At 45.9% G+C, this 17,308-nt stretch overlaps 2 protein-coding genes across 3 annotated transcripts in view; one reads left to right on the plus strand and one right to left on the minus strand.

Annotated features, from left to right (window-relative positions):
• Window positions 1-17,308, plus strand: part of LOC117660204 (H-2 class II histocompatibility antigen, E-S beta chain-like) — a 325,613-nt gene that overhangs the window by 197,218 nt on the left and 111,087 nt on the right. The window lies entirely within an intron of this gene.
• Window positions 1-17,308, minus strand: part of LOC117658763 (uncharacterized) — a 45,611-nt gene that overhangs the window by 24,408 nt on the left and 3,895 nt on the right. The window contains exons 3-5 of the mRNA XM_087888278.1: window positions 16,099-16,214; window positions 15,589-15,772; window positions 14,386-14,658 (exon numbers count right to left, since the gene is read on the minus strand). Of these exons, the coding sequence (XP_087744404.1) occupies window positions 14,386-14,658; window positions 15,589-15,772; window positions 16,099-16,214 (573 nt within the window). The remainder of the gene's footprint in view (window positions 1-14,385; window positions 14,659-15,588; window positions 15,773-16,098; window positions 16,215-17,308) is intronic.

A 17,308-nucleotide genomic window follows, 5' to 3' on the forward strand; every position in this document is an offset into this window, starting at 1 on the left:
CTGGGCGTAGTGGTCATGTGACTGGGTGGGTGTGGCCAATTTAACAGTCCATTTTTTTGCCTTTCTCCTTCCTAAGCGCCTGTTTAAATTGTTTTCAAAGACTTTTAATTGAAAGCAGGACTTTACAAGCCCAGAGCTGCTTTTCAAGGCTGCACCGGCAAGATCTCCCCTCAGCCGGCCTCCCAGTTGGCTCCCTGGAAGAGAAGGCCCAGGGTGAGGGGCGGGGCTTAATCACACCACTCCGCGGGCCGGATACTTTGCATTGGCGACCTTATGCGGGCTGTATTTTGAGGCTGGCTGGTCTAGATGGTCTCCACCCCTCCCTCCCAAGAAAGAGCGGCCCTGAAAGGAAGCTGGGGGGGGGGTCTCAGCAGGAGAAGGTCCAGGCTGCCATTCTCCTCCTCTCCCAACCTTCAGCCTCCGTTTCTCAGAGGTTGCAAACAGGACAAAGAGTCATCAGCCACTAAAGAAAAAATATCCTTTTGCATCGGAGAGCAGGATTAATTCATGAGTGCTGTAGAAAAAGAGATGGGGAAGAAAATTAGAAGATAAAGAGACACTTTTAGTATAAATAACATATTTTTCTTCCCTTTCAGCCCCCACCCCCAAGACAGGCCCAGACGGTTGACAGGCAGGGACGGATAGAGGGAGAATCCGCCCATTTCAGGGATTCCTCCCCATTTCCTCTCCAGGGGATTCTGGAATTCTCCCTAATTGTCTTAATTAGAGGGTTAATCAAGAGGCGAAGCCCCCCTCCCTTCAGACGATTCATGGGAACAGAGAAGATGGGGCTGGGATGGGGGGGAGCAAAGGGGGGAGCCTGGGGGTCACTTGGCCAGAAACTGAGTGAAGTGTCACAAGGAGAAGGGGGGTCAGGAAGAACAGCCCACAAACTGGGGCGCTCCCTCCCTGAGGGAGGAGTGAGAAGGAATGGCCCCCTCCTTCCCTTCCCTTCTGCAATTTCCCAAGACGTGGAAAAATTCTGGGTGAGATTTTAGCGTTTGTATGTGGTTTTGTTTTGATTGCAATACTTTTTCAGGTCCCTGTAAGGAAAAGCCGCCCCAAATCTCTAACATTTGCTGTATCCACAGCAAGGAGATTTTGTTCAGGCACGTTTTTTTTTAAAAAAAGGAACAAATATGGCATCTTAAAAACCACCAATAACTTTTAGGAGGGGTTCAGATAAGGGGGAAGAGGAGAAACTCACCTGCAGGAGGTTGGATGGGAATTGCTGGAAGGAGAAAAAGACCCAATCAGGACCCTTCATGGGCTGGAGGACTCAGGGGGTCCCCCTCCCCATTGATAGCCCATAATAGGTTGCATTGTCTTCACTTAAAGCCCCTCCAAGAACAGAAGTTCCCATAAACATTCCCCAAGGGGCCCCTCTTGGCCACCTGCTAAGCTTGAGGAGAGGCCTCCCCTAGAGGGTCCCCTCCCCACAACCTCTCCTCCAGCCCCCCAGACTCACCTTTCTTGCTCTTCAGGTAGGAGAAGAGCCCCACAGCCAGGAAGGCCACTCCTATCACGGCCCCCATGATCCCCGTCCAGAGTTTGCTCCTGGCAGAGCTGGAGGAACGGGGCTCTGGGGAAGGAGAAGGAACCTCACCTGAGCAGGAGGATCAGGCCCACCTTCCCCCAGGAGGCTCCATTCTGGCCGCACCCCCCCAAGGAGGGTCTTTCCCCTTTCTCAGGGCAGGATGGGGTCCCCAGATCAGGAGGGAAGAAAGGGGAGGGACTTACCCCACTGGACGGTGATGGGGGCCTCCAGGCTGGCATGCCCCACCTTGCAAGTGTAGACATCCCCCCTCTGGGGCTGAGTCTCCAGCATCACCTGGAGCTGGTAGGTCCAGTCTCCGTTCTGGAGCTCCTCCCCGAAGGCCACGCCCTCCTCCTCCGGCCGCCCGTTCTTCAGCCACTGGACCTCAATCTCCGCGGGGTAAAAGCCGGTCGTGGTGCAGAGGAGGATGGTGTTGGGGGAAGAGGGCTCCATCTTGGTGGGGGAGATGGAGACGGAGGGCTTGGCTGGAGGGAAGGAGGAGAAGGAACCACATGAGAGACACAGGAGGGCCCAGAAGGGAAGACCAAGTTGGTTAGTTCAGGCCAAGATCCCTTTTTACTCCTGAAAATCTTCTGTGTTTTGAGTGTCTGTGGAGATTCTCGGTCATGCAGGTCATGGTTCTCCCAAAGGGGCTTTTTTTCCAAAAGGCAACTGGATTTTGTTTTTCCATGAAGTCATTTCGCTTCTCATCCGAGGAGCTTCTTCAGTTCTGACTGTCCCAATTGAAGCTTCTTGGGTGAGAAGCAAAAGGTCTTCAAGGGAAAACAAAGTCTATTTGCCGTCTGAAGAAACTCCTTTGGGACGGAGTTTGGAGTCCTCTTCCAAAGCGAATGGCAGCAAAGAATGAAAAGGGATCCTGAAAAATGGGAAAAGCTAAATCCTTCCGGTTGGGATCAGGTGATCTCATCCAAAGGGAAGAATCCTCAAAATAGGCAAATCCCACAGCAGAATAAGAGAATGAGAGAGTTGGAAGGGACCTTGGAGGTCTTCTAGTCCAACCCCCTGCTCAGGCAGGAAACCCTCCACCATTTCAGACAAATGGTTGTCCAATCTCTGCTTAAAGACCCCCAGTGATGGAGCGCCCACGATTTCTAGTGGCAAGCAGTTCCTCTGGTTAATTGTCCTCTCCTTCATTGGGTTCGGGTGACTTTTCCGCCGCCTTGAAAGAGGTGGTGGTGAGGCCTCTCCTCAAGAAGCCTTCCCTGGATTGACTTCTGGTGGCTCCGCGGACGTCGTGGACGGTCTCCATTGACCGCCAGCCACCCGATCTGTAAAAACCGCCCTGACAGCGCTAAACTGCTGTCCGGCGGTTTGAAAAAACTCTCCTTCGGGCAAAGAAGGAGAGGAGAGTCGGAGGGGGTGGGTAGAGCTCCCCGAAAGTCCCTGGATTAATCCCAGGAACTCGGAGGGTGAGAGCTCCCCAGTTCAGCCCTCCCATTGCTCCGGATCGCTGGTGCCTCTGCTAGCCAGAGCCAGACGTCGCGTCCAATTCTGCCGGCAAACAGTGAGTTTTAATGACTTCTAACAAGGCAGACAGAGCGGAAGCAAGAGTGCAAGCTTTTTAAAAGAAACAGAGCTTAACTCCGTGAATACATTGTTGCAAACGGAACTTTCCTGAGCTGGAGGCTGGAGAGGAAGCCTTTGTTATGGGCGGAAGGGAAAGTGAAAGTTAAAGGGAAATTGCTTCTTAAGAGTCTTCTGCTGGAAGAGAAAATTGCTGGGGACTGAGAACAGACTGGAGAGAGGATTGTTTATTCTGAAAAAACTCTGAAATAAACATTGTAAGACTGTTTATAAGACTTTGTGGCTGTAAAAGGAAAAAACTCATTTTAAAATAAAATGGCTGCTAAACAACCAAAGCCACCAACTTCTAAAGGGGGAGGAAGTTCCCCTGTAGTGACTCAAAAGCAACAACTTCCGGCTGATACACAGTCACAAGACCTTAAAGAATTTATAATGGGTGCCCTGAACAATCAGGCAGAAATGATGAAAGAATTTTCAGAGGAGTTAAAGAAAATTAAAGATGTGGTGGAGGAAAAACATGATGCAATAAGAGATGACATTGTTTTTGCAGTTTCAGGACTGGCTAATCACATGTTAAAGATGGAGGAGAGAGTACGGGAAGTTGATGAAGCTAATTTGGAGCTAGCAACTAAATTAGGAGAGGTTATGATACAAACAGAGAAAGTGGATGATGAAATGGTCATGCTACAATACAGATCAATGGAATTTGCCCTGAGACTGAGAGGTTTGAAAGAAAAGAGTGGTGAAAACTTAAAAGATATTTGCTCCAATGCTTTAGCAGAGCTGACTTCAGAAAGGCCAGAAGATGTGGCAATTCAAATGGACAAAATCTATAGGGTTAACTCCTGGCTGGCAAAACAAAAGCAGCTACCAAGAGATGTGGTGATCTATTTCACAACAAGGAGAATTAGAAATGACATTCTGCAAGCTTCTTACAGAAACAAGGTTCAAGTGGATGGAGAAGAGCTGGTGGTCCTGAAGGAGCTTCCTCCTAAAATGTTAAGAGACAGGAAGCAGGTTGGTTTTTTGGTGAATGAACTAAGAAACCAGCAGCTCCAGTACAGATGGGATGTCCCATTTGGGATAATAGTGACATACGCTGGGCAAAGACATTGCTTAAACACAGTTGGAAAGGCAAAAGATTTTTACGCCAATGTTTTAAAGGCTGGACGGCCACCCTCACCAGGGGGTGCTAGAAAGCAATTGGAAATGATACAACAGGAGAAAGATGGAGGGCAAGCTCAAACCTATGCTCAAGCTTTAGTTGGAGGAGTTAATCTGGAAGAAGACTCATTGTTGAGTGGGGGTCCACCACCAACCCTTGAGCCATTAAAGATGATAGAGATGCCAAAAGATCAACGATTGATAAGAGCCACTTATAAACAGCATCTGGCACGACAGCCTCAAGATTCAACCCAACAAGTCCAAAAAACACAAGCAGTGGGAGGAGCTAGGCCAAAGTCCAAAATGGCGGAGGAGGTTCAGCTGATGCTCTCAAAGCTTGGAGGGCCTAGAGATGGCAAATAAATTTTTATCTTGGAATGTCAATGGTTTAAATTCTCCACAAAAAAGAAAGAAAATATTTCACTACTTGAAGCAATTCCAGAATGATGTTATTTGTTTGCAAGAAACGCATATTAAATTTTCAGATCAAAAGTACTTGATAAATTTGAAATTAGGCACACACTTTGTGGCATCAGCACCAGAAAAGAAAAATGGCCTAGTTATATATGTTAAAAGAGGCCTACCGGCCAATTTAATTGAGGCTGACACTCAAGGTAGATATATTGCAATTGAATTAACAACACAGAGTAGGAAGCTGCTTGTAATTGGAATATATGTACCTAATCAACAGCAAGACAAATTTTATAAACTTTTACATACTAAAATACTACAATGGGACTATAGATCTTTACTTTTAATGGGTGATTGGAATGGGGTAATAAATACCCAGAAAGATAAAAAAAGTCTTTCCAAGATATCCATGCGTGCTAAGTTGCCTAAATCTTTTTTTGATATTTTGGAGGATATGGAGCTGAGAGACATTTGGAGAGAAAGGAACGTACTGGAAAGTGATTTTACTTTTTTTTCAGATAGGCATCAATCTTTTTCTAGGATTGACTTTATATTAACCACAAATGATCTTTTTTCTAGGGTGAAGAAGACGAAGATATGTCCAAGAACTTTAACTGATCATAGCCCGGTTATGCCAATATGCCAGACATAATACATTCTGTAATGCCAATAAACCTGGGAGATGGTTGGCCTACACGATGAGAAAAAAACGAAAATCACGTGTTATAGACAAGATAGAATTTAGAGGTAAGGAGATTTACCAACAGAACTTAATAAAAAAGGCTTTTTTGGAGTTCTGTACAAAGCTATATGCTAAAGATTCAATTCAAGATGTTGATATTGATAGATATTTAAAGATAGATATTCCTGAACTAACGCTGGAACAGAGAGAAAGATTAAATCAGCCAATAACTTCTGAGGAAATTGTTGGGGTAATTAAACAATTAAAAATAGGTAAGGCTCCGGGAACAGATGGACTAACAGCTGTTTATTATAAACATTTACAATGTGAAATGCTAGAACCACTTAAAATTTTATTTAATAAAATACAGGTAGGAGGAGGAGTACCACCTTCTTGGAAAACAGCTTTTGTCTCACTAATTCCAAAGGAGGATCAAAATTCCATCAAACCTGAGAATTTTAGGCCAATTTCACTTTTGAATACCGATTACAAGATTTTTGCTAAGATACTAGCTAATAGATTAATGCCAGTTATGCAACAAATAATTCATAATGACCAATCAGGGTTCATAAAAGGGAGACAAATGAAATATAATGTTAGACAAATTGTAAACCTACTGGAATACTTGGAAAAAAATAACCAAGTTCCTGCAGAGTTTATATTTTTGGATGCAGAGAAGGCATTTGATCGCTTGAACTGGCAATTTTTGTTTAAAATAATAGAGAAAATGCATTTTGGGGAATATTTTACACAATCAATTAGAGCGATATACCAGCAGCAAACAGCACAAATAATAGTTAATGGAGGTTTAACAGAGGTTTTTAGAATTGAGAAAGGAACAAGGCAGGGGTGTCCTCTGTCCCCATTGTTGTTTATCTTGACTTTGGAAGTGCTATTGAATAAGATACGTGACTCAGAAAAATTGAAGGGTATTGTAATTAGACATCAAGATTACAGATTAAGAGCATTTGCAGACGATTTGGTTGTTACCTTATCCCAACCTATAGAGTCGGCTCCATATATACTGGATATAATTGATCAATACGGGAAAGTATCAGGATTTAAAGTTAATTCACACAAGACAAAGATCATAATTAAAAATATGTCTATATTTGAAAGAGATGAACTAGTAAGAATAACAGGGTTTGAAATAGCGAAAAAGGTTAAATATCTAGGAGTGTATATAGCAGCTTCAAATACAAAATTATACAAAAATAACTATGAGGACCTCTGGCAGAAGGTACAGAGGGATATGGAGAATAGGAAAAAATTACAGTTGTCTTTATTGGGAAGAATTGCAGCAATTAAAATGAATGTGTTACCTAGATTCTTATTCCTGTTCCAAATGATATCTGTGCTTAAGAAAGATGAAAATTTGAGAGAATGGCAGAAAGGTGTTAATACTTTTATCTGGGCTGGGAAAAAACCTAGAATAAAGATGAAAATTATACAAGATACACATGAAAGGGGGGGTTTCAAAATGCCTAATTTAAGATTATATTACGAAGCAGCGGTCTTATCACAAATTAGTGATTGGTTTAATTTAACTGAGGGGAGAATTTTGAATCTAGAAGGTTATGATTTGTTATATGGATGGCATGCCTATTTGTTATATGACAAAAAAGTGGATAAAGTATTTAAGGCCCATATACTTAGAAATGCTTTGTTGAGGGTTTGGAAAAAATATCAATATAAGTCAAATTATAAGATACCTGTATGGGCAAATCCTAGACATGCAATAGAAAATATAAGTATAGAACAAAAACAGGAGGTGATTACTTATAAAGAGCTTCTTATTGTGGAAAGGGGGGTAATGTATTTGAAATCTTTAGATACATTGAGAGAAGAAAGTATAATTTATACATGGTTTCAGTACGGCCAGCTTCAAGCTAGATGGAAGGAAGATCAAAAAACTGGCTTCGTGCAAAATGAGGAGAATTTGGTAAAACAAATTAGAGATCAAAAACAAGTGCATATTAAAAGGTTGTATAATGCTTTATTGGAAATAAACTCTGGAACTGGTTAAAGATTGCATGATTAAATGGGCACAAAATTTTCAAGAGCCAGTGATGATGGAGACTTGGGAAAAGATTTGGATTAGAAATGTGAAATTTACACAAGCACAAAATTTAAGAGAAAACTTCTATAAAATGTTTTATAGATGGCATTTAGATTCAAAAAAATTATCATGTATGTATCCTAATGTGCAAGCTAAATGTTGGAGATGTGACTGTGATGATGCAACTTATTATCATATATGGTGGACTTGTAAAAAAATCAAAGCATTTTGGATAAAGATTTGGTGGGTGATGCAGAATATTTTTAAAAAAAGACTGAAATTTACTCCGCAGTTGTTTTTATTGGGTATAACTACGGACTGTACAGTTGCAGAGACTAAACTGATTTTGAACTTGATAACAGCAGCAAGATTGTTGATAGCACAACATTGGAAGAAGGACTTTTTGCCTACTATTGATGACTGGATATTGAAAGTAACTACTTTAGCTGAAATGGCTAAAATTTCAGCATATTTGAAGGATCACACACAAGAAAGGTATAGACAGGACTGAAGAAGATGGATTGATTATATTCAAAATAGGTATCAGACTAAAAAATATCAAATAGCATGAATGATTTTTTTAAACTGTATAAGCGCTATATAAGTGATGTTAGAAGGATTATGTCTAAGAAGTAGATTTTATCTATGGGGGGTTAAGAATTTTTTTTTAGAGGGTGTTAGTTTAATGGTTTATTATTATTATTTATTTATTAATCAAATTTCTATACCGCCCTACTCCCAAAGGACTCAGGGCGGTGAACAGCCAAGATAAAATACAGATAATACAAATATTTAAAAAATCCCTTAAAATTATTAAATATTTCAGCCGAAACACAGATTAAAACACCCAATTTATAAAATCACAAATTAAAAAATTTAAAAAATTTAAAAAATGGGAGTTAGGCCAGGCCAGCTTGCTGAAATAGAAAAGTTTTGAGAGCACGGCGAAACGTGCGCAGGTCCGGGATCTTCCGTATCTCTGGGGGGAGCTCGTTCCAGATGGTAGGTGCCCCCACAGAGAAGGCTCTCCCCCTGGGGGCCACCAGTCGACACTGTTTGGCCGACGGCACCCTGAGGAGCCCCTCTCTATGGGAGCGTACTGGTCAGTGAGAGGCTATTGGTAGCAGAAGGCGGTCTCGTAGATACCCCAGTCCGATGCCATGGAGCGCTCTAAAGGTGGTAACCAAAACCTTGAAGCGCACCCGGAAGACCACCGGGAGCCAGTGCAGCTCGTGCAGGAGGGGGGTCACATGGGAGCGCCACGTCGCTCCCATAACCACCCGTGCGGCCGCATTCTGGACCAGCTGGAGCCTCCGGGTGCTCCTCAAGGGGAGCCCCATGTAGAGAGCATTGCAGTAGTCCAAGCGGGAAGTAACGAGAGCATGAGTGACCGTATTTAACGAGTCCCGATCCAGAAAGGGACGCAACTGGCGAATCAGGCGGACCTGATAAAAAGTCCCCCTGGCCACGGCCGTCATGTGCTCTTCTAAAGACAGCCATGAGTCCAGGAGGACACCCAAGTTGCGAACCCTCTCCGTGGGGGCCAGTGACTCGCCCCCAATAGTCAGTGATGGCACCAACTGACTATATCGGGATGTCGGAAACCACAGCCACTCGGTCTTGGATGGGTTGAGCCTGAGTCTGTTTCTCCCCATCCAGATCCGCACGGCCTCCAGGCACCGGGACATCACTTCAAGGGCATCATTGGGGTGGTCCGGGGTGGAGATGTACAGCTGAGTATCATCAGCGTACTGGTGGTACTTCACCCCGAAACCACGGATGATCTCACCCAGCGGCTTCACATAAATGTTGAACAGAAGGGGCGAGAGGACCGACCCTTGTGGCACCCCACATACAAGGGGCCTCGGGGTCGACCTCTGCCCCCCTGTCAACACAGACTGCGACCGGTCAGAGAGAAAGGAGGAGAACCACCGTAGGACGGTGCCCCCCACCCCTAACTCCTCTAGCCGGTGAAGAATGATACCATGGTCGATGGTATCAAAAGCCGCTGAGAGGTCTAATAGGACCAGGACAGAGGAACAACCCCTGTCCTGAGCCCTCCAGAGATCATCAACCAACACGACCAATGCCGTTTCCGTGCTGTACCCAGGCCTGAAGCCCGACTGGAACGGATCCAGATACTACGATTCATCCAGGTACTGGGGGAGTTGTCGCGCTACCACACTCTCAACAACCTTCGCAATGAAGCGAAGGTTGGAGACTGGACGATAATTTGCCAACACTGCCGGGTCCAGGGAAGGTTTCTTGAGGTTGGTTAAGCAATTTAGTTTATTGTTAAAAGTTAATAGAAATACCTTGTGTTCTGCTCTGGGAAGTCGGGGAGGGGGAGGGGGGTTGGGTGGGAGGGTTGTGGGAAAACTGTGTTTGTTTCACCAATAAAACTTTTTCAATTAAAAAAAAAAAAAAGAAGCCTTCCCTGGACCCGGCAATGTTGGCTAATTATCATCCGGTCTCCGACCTTTGCTTTGTGGTGAAGGTGGTTGAGAGTGTGGTTGTGCAACAGCTCCCCCAGCACCTGGATGAAACAACGTATCTGGATCCATTCCAGTCGGGCTTCAGGCCTAGGTACAGCATGGAAACGGCATTGGTCTCGTTGGTAGATGATCTCTGGAGGGCTCAGGACAGGGGATGCTCCTCTGTCCTGGTCCTGTTAGACCTCTCAGCGGCTTTTGATACCATCGACCATGGTATCATGCTGCACCGGTTGGAAAAGTTAGGGGTGGGAGGCACTGTGTTGCGGTGGTTCTCCTCCTTTCTCTCTGACCGGTCGCAGTCTGTGTTGACAGGGGGGCAGAGGTCAACCCCGAGGCCCCTCATATGTGGGGTACAGCAAGGGTCGGTCCTCTCGCCCCTCCTGTTCAACATTTATGTGAAGCTGCTGGGCGAGATAATCCCTGATTTCGGGGTGAAGTACCACCAGTACGCTGATGACACCCAGCTGTACATCTCCACCCCAGACCACCCCAACCATGCCCTTGAAGTGATGTCCGGGTGCCTGGAGGCCATGCGGATCTGGATGGGGAGAAACAGGCTCAGGCTCAACCCGTCCAAGACCAAGTGGCTATGGTTTCCGACATCCCAATATAGTCAGTTGGTGCCATCACTGACTATTGGGGGCGAATCATTGGCCCCCACAGACAGGGTTCACAACTTGGGCATCCTCCTGGATTCACGGCTGTCTTTAGAAGAGCATTTGATGGTCGTGACCGGGAGAATTTTTCATCAGGTTCGCCTGATTCGCTAGTTGCGTCCCTTTCTGGACCCTTACGCACGGTCATTCATGCCCTCGTCATTTCTTGCCTGGACTATTGTAACGCTCTCTACATGGGGCTCCCCTTGAGGAGCACCCGGAGGCTCCAACTGGCACAGAGTGCGGCCGCGCAGGTGGTAATGGAAGCGACATGGCGTTCCCATGTAAGACCTCTCCTGCGCGAGCTGCACTGGCTCCCGGTGGTCTTCCGGGTGCGCTTCAAGGTTTTGGTTACCACCTTTAGAGCGCTCCATGGCTTAGGACCTGGTTTCCTATGGGACCGCCTACTACCACCAATAGCCTCCCACTGGCCAGTACGCTCTCATAGAGAGGGGCTCCTCCAGGTGCTGTCAGCCAAACAATGTCGACTGGCGGCCCCCAGTGGGAGGGCCTTCTCTGTGGGGGCACCTACTATCTGGAATGAGCTCCCCCCGGAGATACGGAGGATCCCAGATCTGCGCACCTTCTGCCGCGCTTTGAAGACCTTTTTATTCCACCAGGCGGGCCTGGCCTAATCTTTTCCCTCCTTTCTTTTTAATATGCAAATTTTAATCTGTTTTTTAAATGATTGGGGTGTTTTAATTTGTCTGGGCCAAATTGTTTAATCCGATTTTATCCTGTTTTTAAATTTTGTATTTATGTATTTTACTATTTGGCTGTTCACCGCCCTGAGTCCTTCGGGAGTAGGGCGGTATAATAATTAAAGAAAGATAAAGGAAGATAAAGATAAAGATGAGGATCACATTAAGTTTGAATTCGGCATTTTTATTGGAAACATCTTCAATTCAAAGAGATTAATTTAAGTAGGTAAACAAGGAGATTCTCAGGTGGCATGAATAATTTTTATGGCCCAACCCAAAATAAATTTAATTTTATACAAAAATGTACTATTTGGTGGTTCCCATTTGATCAGATGGGAGTTGCTGGAGAAAGGTTTTAATTCTCTCCTGGATCCACTGTTGGATCGGATCAAGATTTCTTTTTCTTTTTAAACACCCCCCACCCCTCCCAGACACAACTTTCTCCTTCTGTCCATCCAGGAATTTAATTTAATCAACATTTGGAGACCTCTCAAGCTAAAACAGCAGGAATACACAATACATTTTCTCTGCCTCACACTTTGATGTTCAAGATTCATTTTTAATATCACCTTTGATGCCTAATGCAGTAAAAAAATATGATCCAGATTTACATTTTTCTTTCTGATCAAGCACCCATAGAATCGATGCAGATTTTGGAAGATTTGGGATAAAAGTGTTGCCATTAGGGAGATGCTCCTTTGTTGCAGCCATTGAACAAGAAACAAGACTCAGATATGATTTTTCCCAGAGAAATGGAGGCTGAATTGATTCTGGGGAGAGTTGAGGGAAGGTTGAGAGCCTCTCTTGGTGGCCAGAGAAAAGCTTTGGCCTCTCGGGGGAAGGAGACGCCCGGATCTCTCCGGAGAGAAAAGTCAGCTCAGAAGGAAAAATAAAGAGAAAATTCCCCCAAAGAGACTCAAGAAACATCCAATGATTTCAGGTCTCCTCAACTGGAGCTGAACCAACTATCTGAAGCTGATGAATCTCCTTTCCCTGAATGGAAAATCCCCCCTGAGACCCACAAAAGGAGGGAGGGGGAGGGAGGCCCTGAGGGACCCACAAAAGAGACACACTCACAACACCCACACAATTGGGAGGGGATTTTTGGGCCAATTTCAGGGGTCATCAAAACTCATTAGCTAAATTAGTAGAAGTGAGGAAATTTCCATGTTAAATATTGCTGGAATGAGAATTATTTCAAATATGCCAGACAACAAGAATGTTGAATTGATAGTAAGAAATAATTAAATCTTGAATATTATCAATCAGGGGATTATTATCTCCAGAAATACATTCTCTTTGGTGGTAAAGATGTTTCAAACAATCTCTCAAATTGGAGAGAATATTGTTTATTTATTTACTAAATTATAGGCACCCAGACAAATTCCTTGTGTCTCCAATCACCCTTGGCCAATAAAGAATTCTATTCTATTCTATTCTATTCTAAATTCTAATATCCTATTCCAGGGATGTGATCCTCCTCCTAGCTTTGCTGGGAAGAATTTAGGAGTGAAAATGAGTTTTGCCTCCAAATTAAATATCTGGAGAATAAAATCTCTGTCGGTTCTCCTGAAATGTTGAATAATTTAGGGAAGGAGCAAAAGGATCTCCCTCTAAAAAATCTTTCTCTCTTAGGATGGGCTGTTTTTTTCTCTTATGGAAGAAATATCTTATTTAATTCTGTGGCAAGAGATTATGTTTTTTTTTTTTTTAATTTGATTTATAGGCCGCCCTTCTCCGAAGACTAAGGGCGGCTTACAATGTGCTCAGCAATAGCCTTCATCCTTTTGTATATTTATACAAAGTCAGCTTATTGCCCCCACAACTGGGTCCTCATTTCACCTACCTTAGAAAGGATGTTTTGAGAGTTTCCTGGGCTCCCAATGGGAACCTCAGACTTAAGCAATTCTTAAGTGGGGATGCTTGAAAGATTTTTCCATCAAAGGGGTAAAATTTCCCTGGAAAGGCCGAATTGCAGAAAGTGCAGCTGAAATCCTTGATTTCCACAATGCTTGGCCTGTGATTCTCTTATCAATTGAGAGAAGTAAATAAAATATATTATTACACAGAGAATGTAAATTACAAAAACAAATCTAGGCAATTTGCAAGGAATGTGACAGAGAATTAAAGAATCCCTGCTTCAGAGTTGAATGGAAGGAGGATGTGTTTCTTAGGACCCAAAATTCAGATTTAAGGTTTGTGGGAGTTTTTGGACTCTCTCCCCCAAATCCGGAGCCTCCCCAGGAAGGACGACGGAAGGGATTTGGCTGCAGGGGAAGCTGAGTCTGTGACCAAAAAGGGGGCTCCAGGGGGGGCTTTTTTCCCGGACCCCCAAAATTGGATGAACGAAATTTCTCAGCCTCTGAATCAGCTTCTGCTCAAGGCAGAGGAAACGCCAGACCAGGATTCCGCCTGATTAGGGTTTGATTCACAATGATAAATTCTATCTGGATTGATTGATTGATTTTATTGTTTAGTTTATTTATTGCTATTATTAGTTTATTATTTATTCTATTATTTAGTTAGTTTATTATTTATTAATTTTTTTAATATTTAGTTAATTTATTATTCTTTCTTTAGTTTATTTTATTAGTTATTTATTTTATTTATTAGGTTTTTATTTATTTATTTAGCTTTTCATTTATTTAATTTTCATTTATTTATTTCATTTATTTATTTAATTTTATATATTTGTTTATTTTATTTACTGATTTATTGGATTGAAAAGATGCGGGAGTGGAAATGACTCCGAATAAAGAATAGAGAGAACGGAGACCTGGAGAGAAAGGATTTCATGGATTCCCTTTGAAGATTCTTTTTTTTTTTTATCCTAAAATCCCAAAGGCCCAGAGAGGGAGGGAGACCCCCCCTTACTGGCCTTCTGGAAAGGGGTCCCAATGGGGCTCTGGGGCTTTGCTGGGGGGGGGCAGAGAGGGGGAGGCAGCCTGAATCCCCTGAAGCCTTTTAATTCGTCTCTTCATGAATCAATTAATTGATTTTTCCACTGAATTGGAGTCATCCTTGCTTTTGAAAGAACCACTAAATCTTCACCCGGGAGAGTCTCAATCAAGGGAAGGAAAAGAAGATCCCCTCCCCCAAACTCCCCCCCAAACTCTCTCCCCCCCCCGAACTCACCTCTCCGGCCAATCACAGGGCCGCCCTGGAGAGTCTCGTAGTTGTGCCGGCAGAAGCGATCCACGGAGGCCTTCTGGTACTGCAGGCGCTGCTCATCCCTGTTCCACCTGTCCACATCGGGCTGCACCAACGGAGTGACGGCCACGTACTTCCCGAGGTCGCTGTCGAAGTAGCTGGTCTCCTGCCGGTCGTAGAAGAGCCTGTCCAGGTATCTCACCCGCTGCGTCCCGTTGAGGAAGCGGCACTCGACCTTCCACTGGGCCAGGAAATGGGCTGCGAGGGGGAGGAAGGCCGTCAGGAGGGACTCCAGGGACCATCGTTCCCAGCCGCTGGTAAAGGAGGGGGGGACCGACGTGGGAAGGGGGAGGGCGGCGGGGGACTTTTCTTGGACAGACTGGCGAAAGACGCCCCCTGGAGGAGGGAGCGGGAACTCTCAGTCCCAGAGAGGAAGGGAGGCTTCCTGGGGGGTCTGGAGGGGGGAGGGGAGGAAAGAGGGGGAGGGGTGGGAAAAGGCAGGCAGAAGCTCAACCGGTCCAGCGATCCCATTCAGTCTCTGCAGGGAAGGTTGGATCTCAAGGGGCAGGAAGGATGGGGGGGGGAGGGCTGGAGAGAAAGTAACATCCATCCCCCCCACTCTCTCTTCCTATGGGGAGGGGCCACAATGAGGACATCTAGACCGACTCTCCTGGGGTCTCCCAGCCCTTCAGTCCTCACCTTCCCTCCGTCTCTCCCCCCTTTTCTTCTTCCCCTGAATCTTCGGCCCATCTCCCTCCCTTTGGGGGACTCCTGACTCCTCTCCCCCTCCCCAAAAAGACCCCCTGCAGTTCACAGACAGTGAAGTTTCTGAAGAAGCCCAAAGACTTTTGCTCAAATGTCTCTTTTCCCTTCTGGGGATTCAGGGCTGAAAATGCCTCAGTTTCCCTCTTTCGCTTTCGCTTTTCCTCCCCTTCCTCTTTCCCTGCAGCCCCCTCCCACCCAGGCCCTGGGGGAGGGGTGAGAGAGATGCGACCCCCACTGCGGTTACAATCGGGGAAGGGGCGAGGGGTCCCTCTCCGTCCTCCTGGGGGGGGTGGATGTGGGGAGGAAGGGGGAGGAGACCACGCAGAGATCGAGGTTGTTGGAGGCTCTGGGGACCCATCGGCTTTCTTCCCCTCTCCGGGGTCCTTCCCAGCCCCCTCCTCCCCCGCCCAGCCCCCTCCTTACCGGGGGTCTCCTTCCCCCCTTCGCTTCCGGGGATCCGGGCCAGCGCCCCCAGCAGCAGCATCAGGGGGACCCCAGGAAAAGCCATGGCTGCTGCCCCACAAGCGCCCCAAAGGGGGGAGAAAGACGCTCCCAGCCCCAGAGGAGGAATCGGAGGGTCTGGAGGGGGGGAGGAGGTTTCCTCGGACTTTGGAAGAGGGAGAGTCCTCAAAGAGCAGGAGGACCAATGGGAATCCTCCCTTCTGCAGCGTCATCGGTCTCCGGGCAGAGCCTCCCTTGACTTCGCCCGATACAGGAGATAGTTCGGCTCAGAGAGAGAAGCGGAGAAAGTGGGGGAGGGGAATCCCTTCAGTCTTGGGGGGCTGCAATCTGGGGGGGTCTTTCATGCCAGCTCCGGAGGAGAATCTCCTCTTCCTTTTGCCCCCATCCCCCCCCCCTATGATTCTCCTCCAATCTCCCTTTCTCTGGGCGCCTGGACTGGAGGGGCGGACTAGATGCCCTCTGAGTTCCCACCGTGCCCAGAAGGAGCCTAAGCTGGAGCTGCGGAGAGTCCAGGAGGGCAAAGTGGATCCAGAGCTCGAGGGTCCTTCGGGGCTCAGAATGGGAGGAGGGAGCCCCCAGCAGCTGCGCTGGATGACAAGGGGGGAGGCGCAGCCCCACAGCCAGCCAGGACTTGGGGGTCACACGCTCCCCCCAATCCGAAGGGAAGCCAGGAAAACCCTCAGCTGACAGTCCACGCAGGATCTGCAGGGATCCCTCCTAATCCAGCGGGATCCTCCCCCTTCACGGGGGAATCTCCGTAGGGATCTCTTGGCTTTACAGGAGAAAAGGGCGTTTCCCTTCCTTGAAACACGCGTCTCCCTTGCTCAGAACGTCTGGACGGACCGGCTCCTTCAGGTTTCCCGCCCCTGAACCCCGGCTGTGTAGGAATCTCCCTCTTTCTTCCTTTCTGTGGGTCGGGATCCCCCTTTTCCTTGCAAAGCAGCCCCGGATGAAGATCCCGGAATGAAGTTCGGCTGTTTCTCCTCTGCTTTGCGCTCCTTTCCTCGGAGAACGTCCACATCTTTGCCATAATGCACAACAATCTCTACTTTCAGCAGAGAAATATATAAAGTGACATTTTGGAAGAAATTTTGCCATCTGATTGTGCAGATTGTGATGAGATTTGCCTATTTTGGCTGTGGAACAGGAAGGCCCCTAAAACAAAAGGCTCCATTTTATGATGTTTCATGAAGATTATAAGGGCATAAAATGGAAAATAAAAGTATTAGGGAAATGAGGAAGGGAAAGGAAGGGGAAGGAGAAGTGGGGGATAAAGGGCAAAAGGAAAAAAGAGGGGAAAAAACTTTCCCCAGCATAATAAAATACAAAGTGAAATTGTAGCCTCGGTTTTTATTTCTTCTATAAGTAAATATTAACCACTTTTATACCAACAACTTAATTTAATCAGTAAATCCCAAAAGTCCAGATTTCATTTTTTTTCTGCACAAAGTCCAGAAGGGGCTTCCAGGTGGGGTTAGGAATAAATCTCTTCTTTCCTCTGGTCAAAGTTCCCAAGTTCTCTGAGATGAATTTAGTTCTTCTGGAGAGGAGTTGAAGGAAATATTTCCCCAAAAGAAGAAGAAGAACATCCATATCCACAGATATGATGTGTCAGAGGATCTGAGCGGATTTTCTTCCTTGGAAAAGATTTCAGGATTATTTAGGAAGGATGGAGGGAGGG

The sequence above is a fragment of the Pantherophis guttatus genome, chromosome 2 (genome assembly GCF_059756535.1).
Source record: "Pantherophis guttatus breed Tessera chromosome 2, ASM5975653v1, whole genome shotgun sequence".
Taxonomy (NCBI): Eukaryota; Metazoa; Chordata; class Lepidosauria; order Squamata; family Colubridae; genus Pantherophis; species Pantherophis guttatus.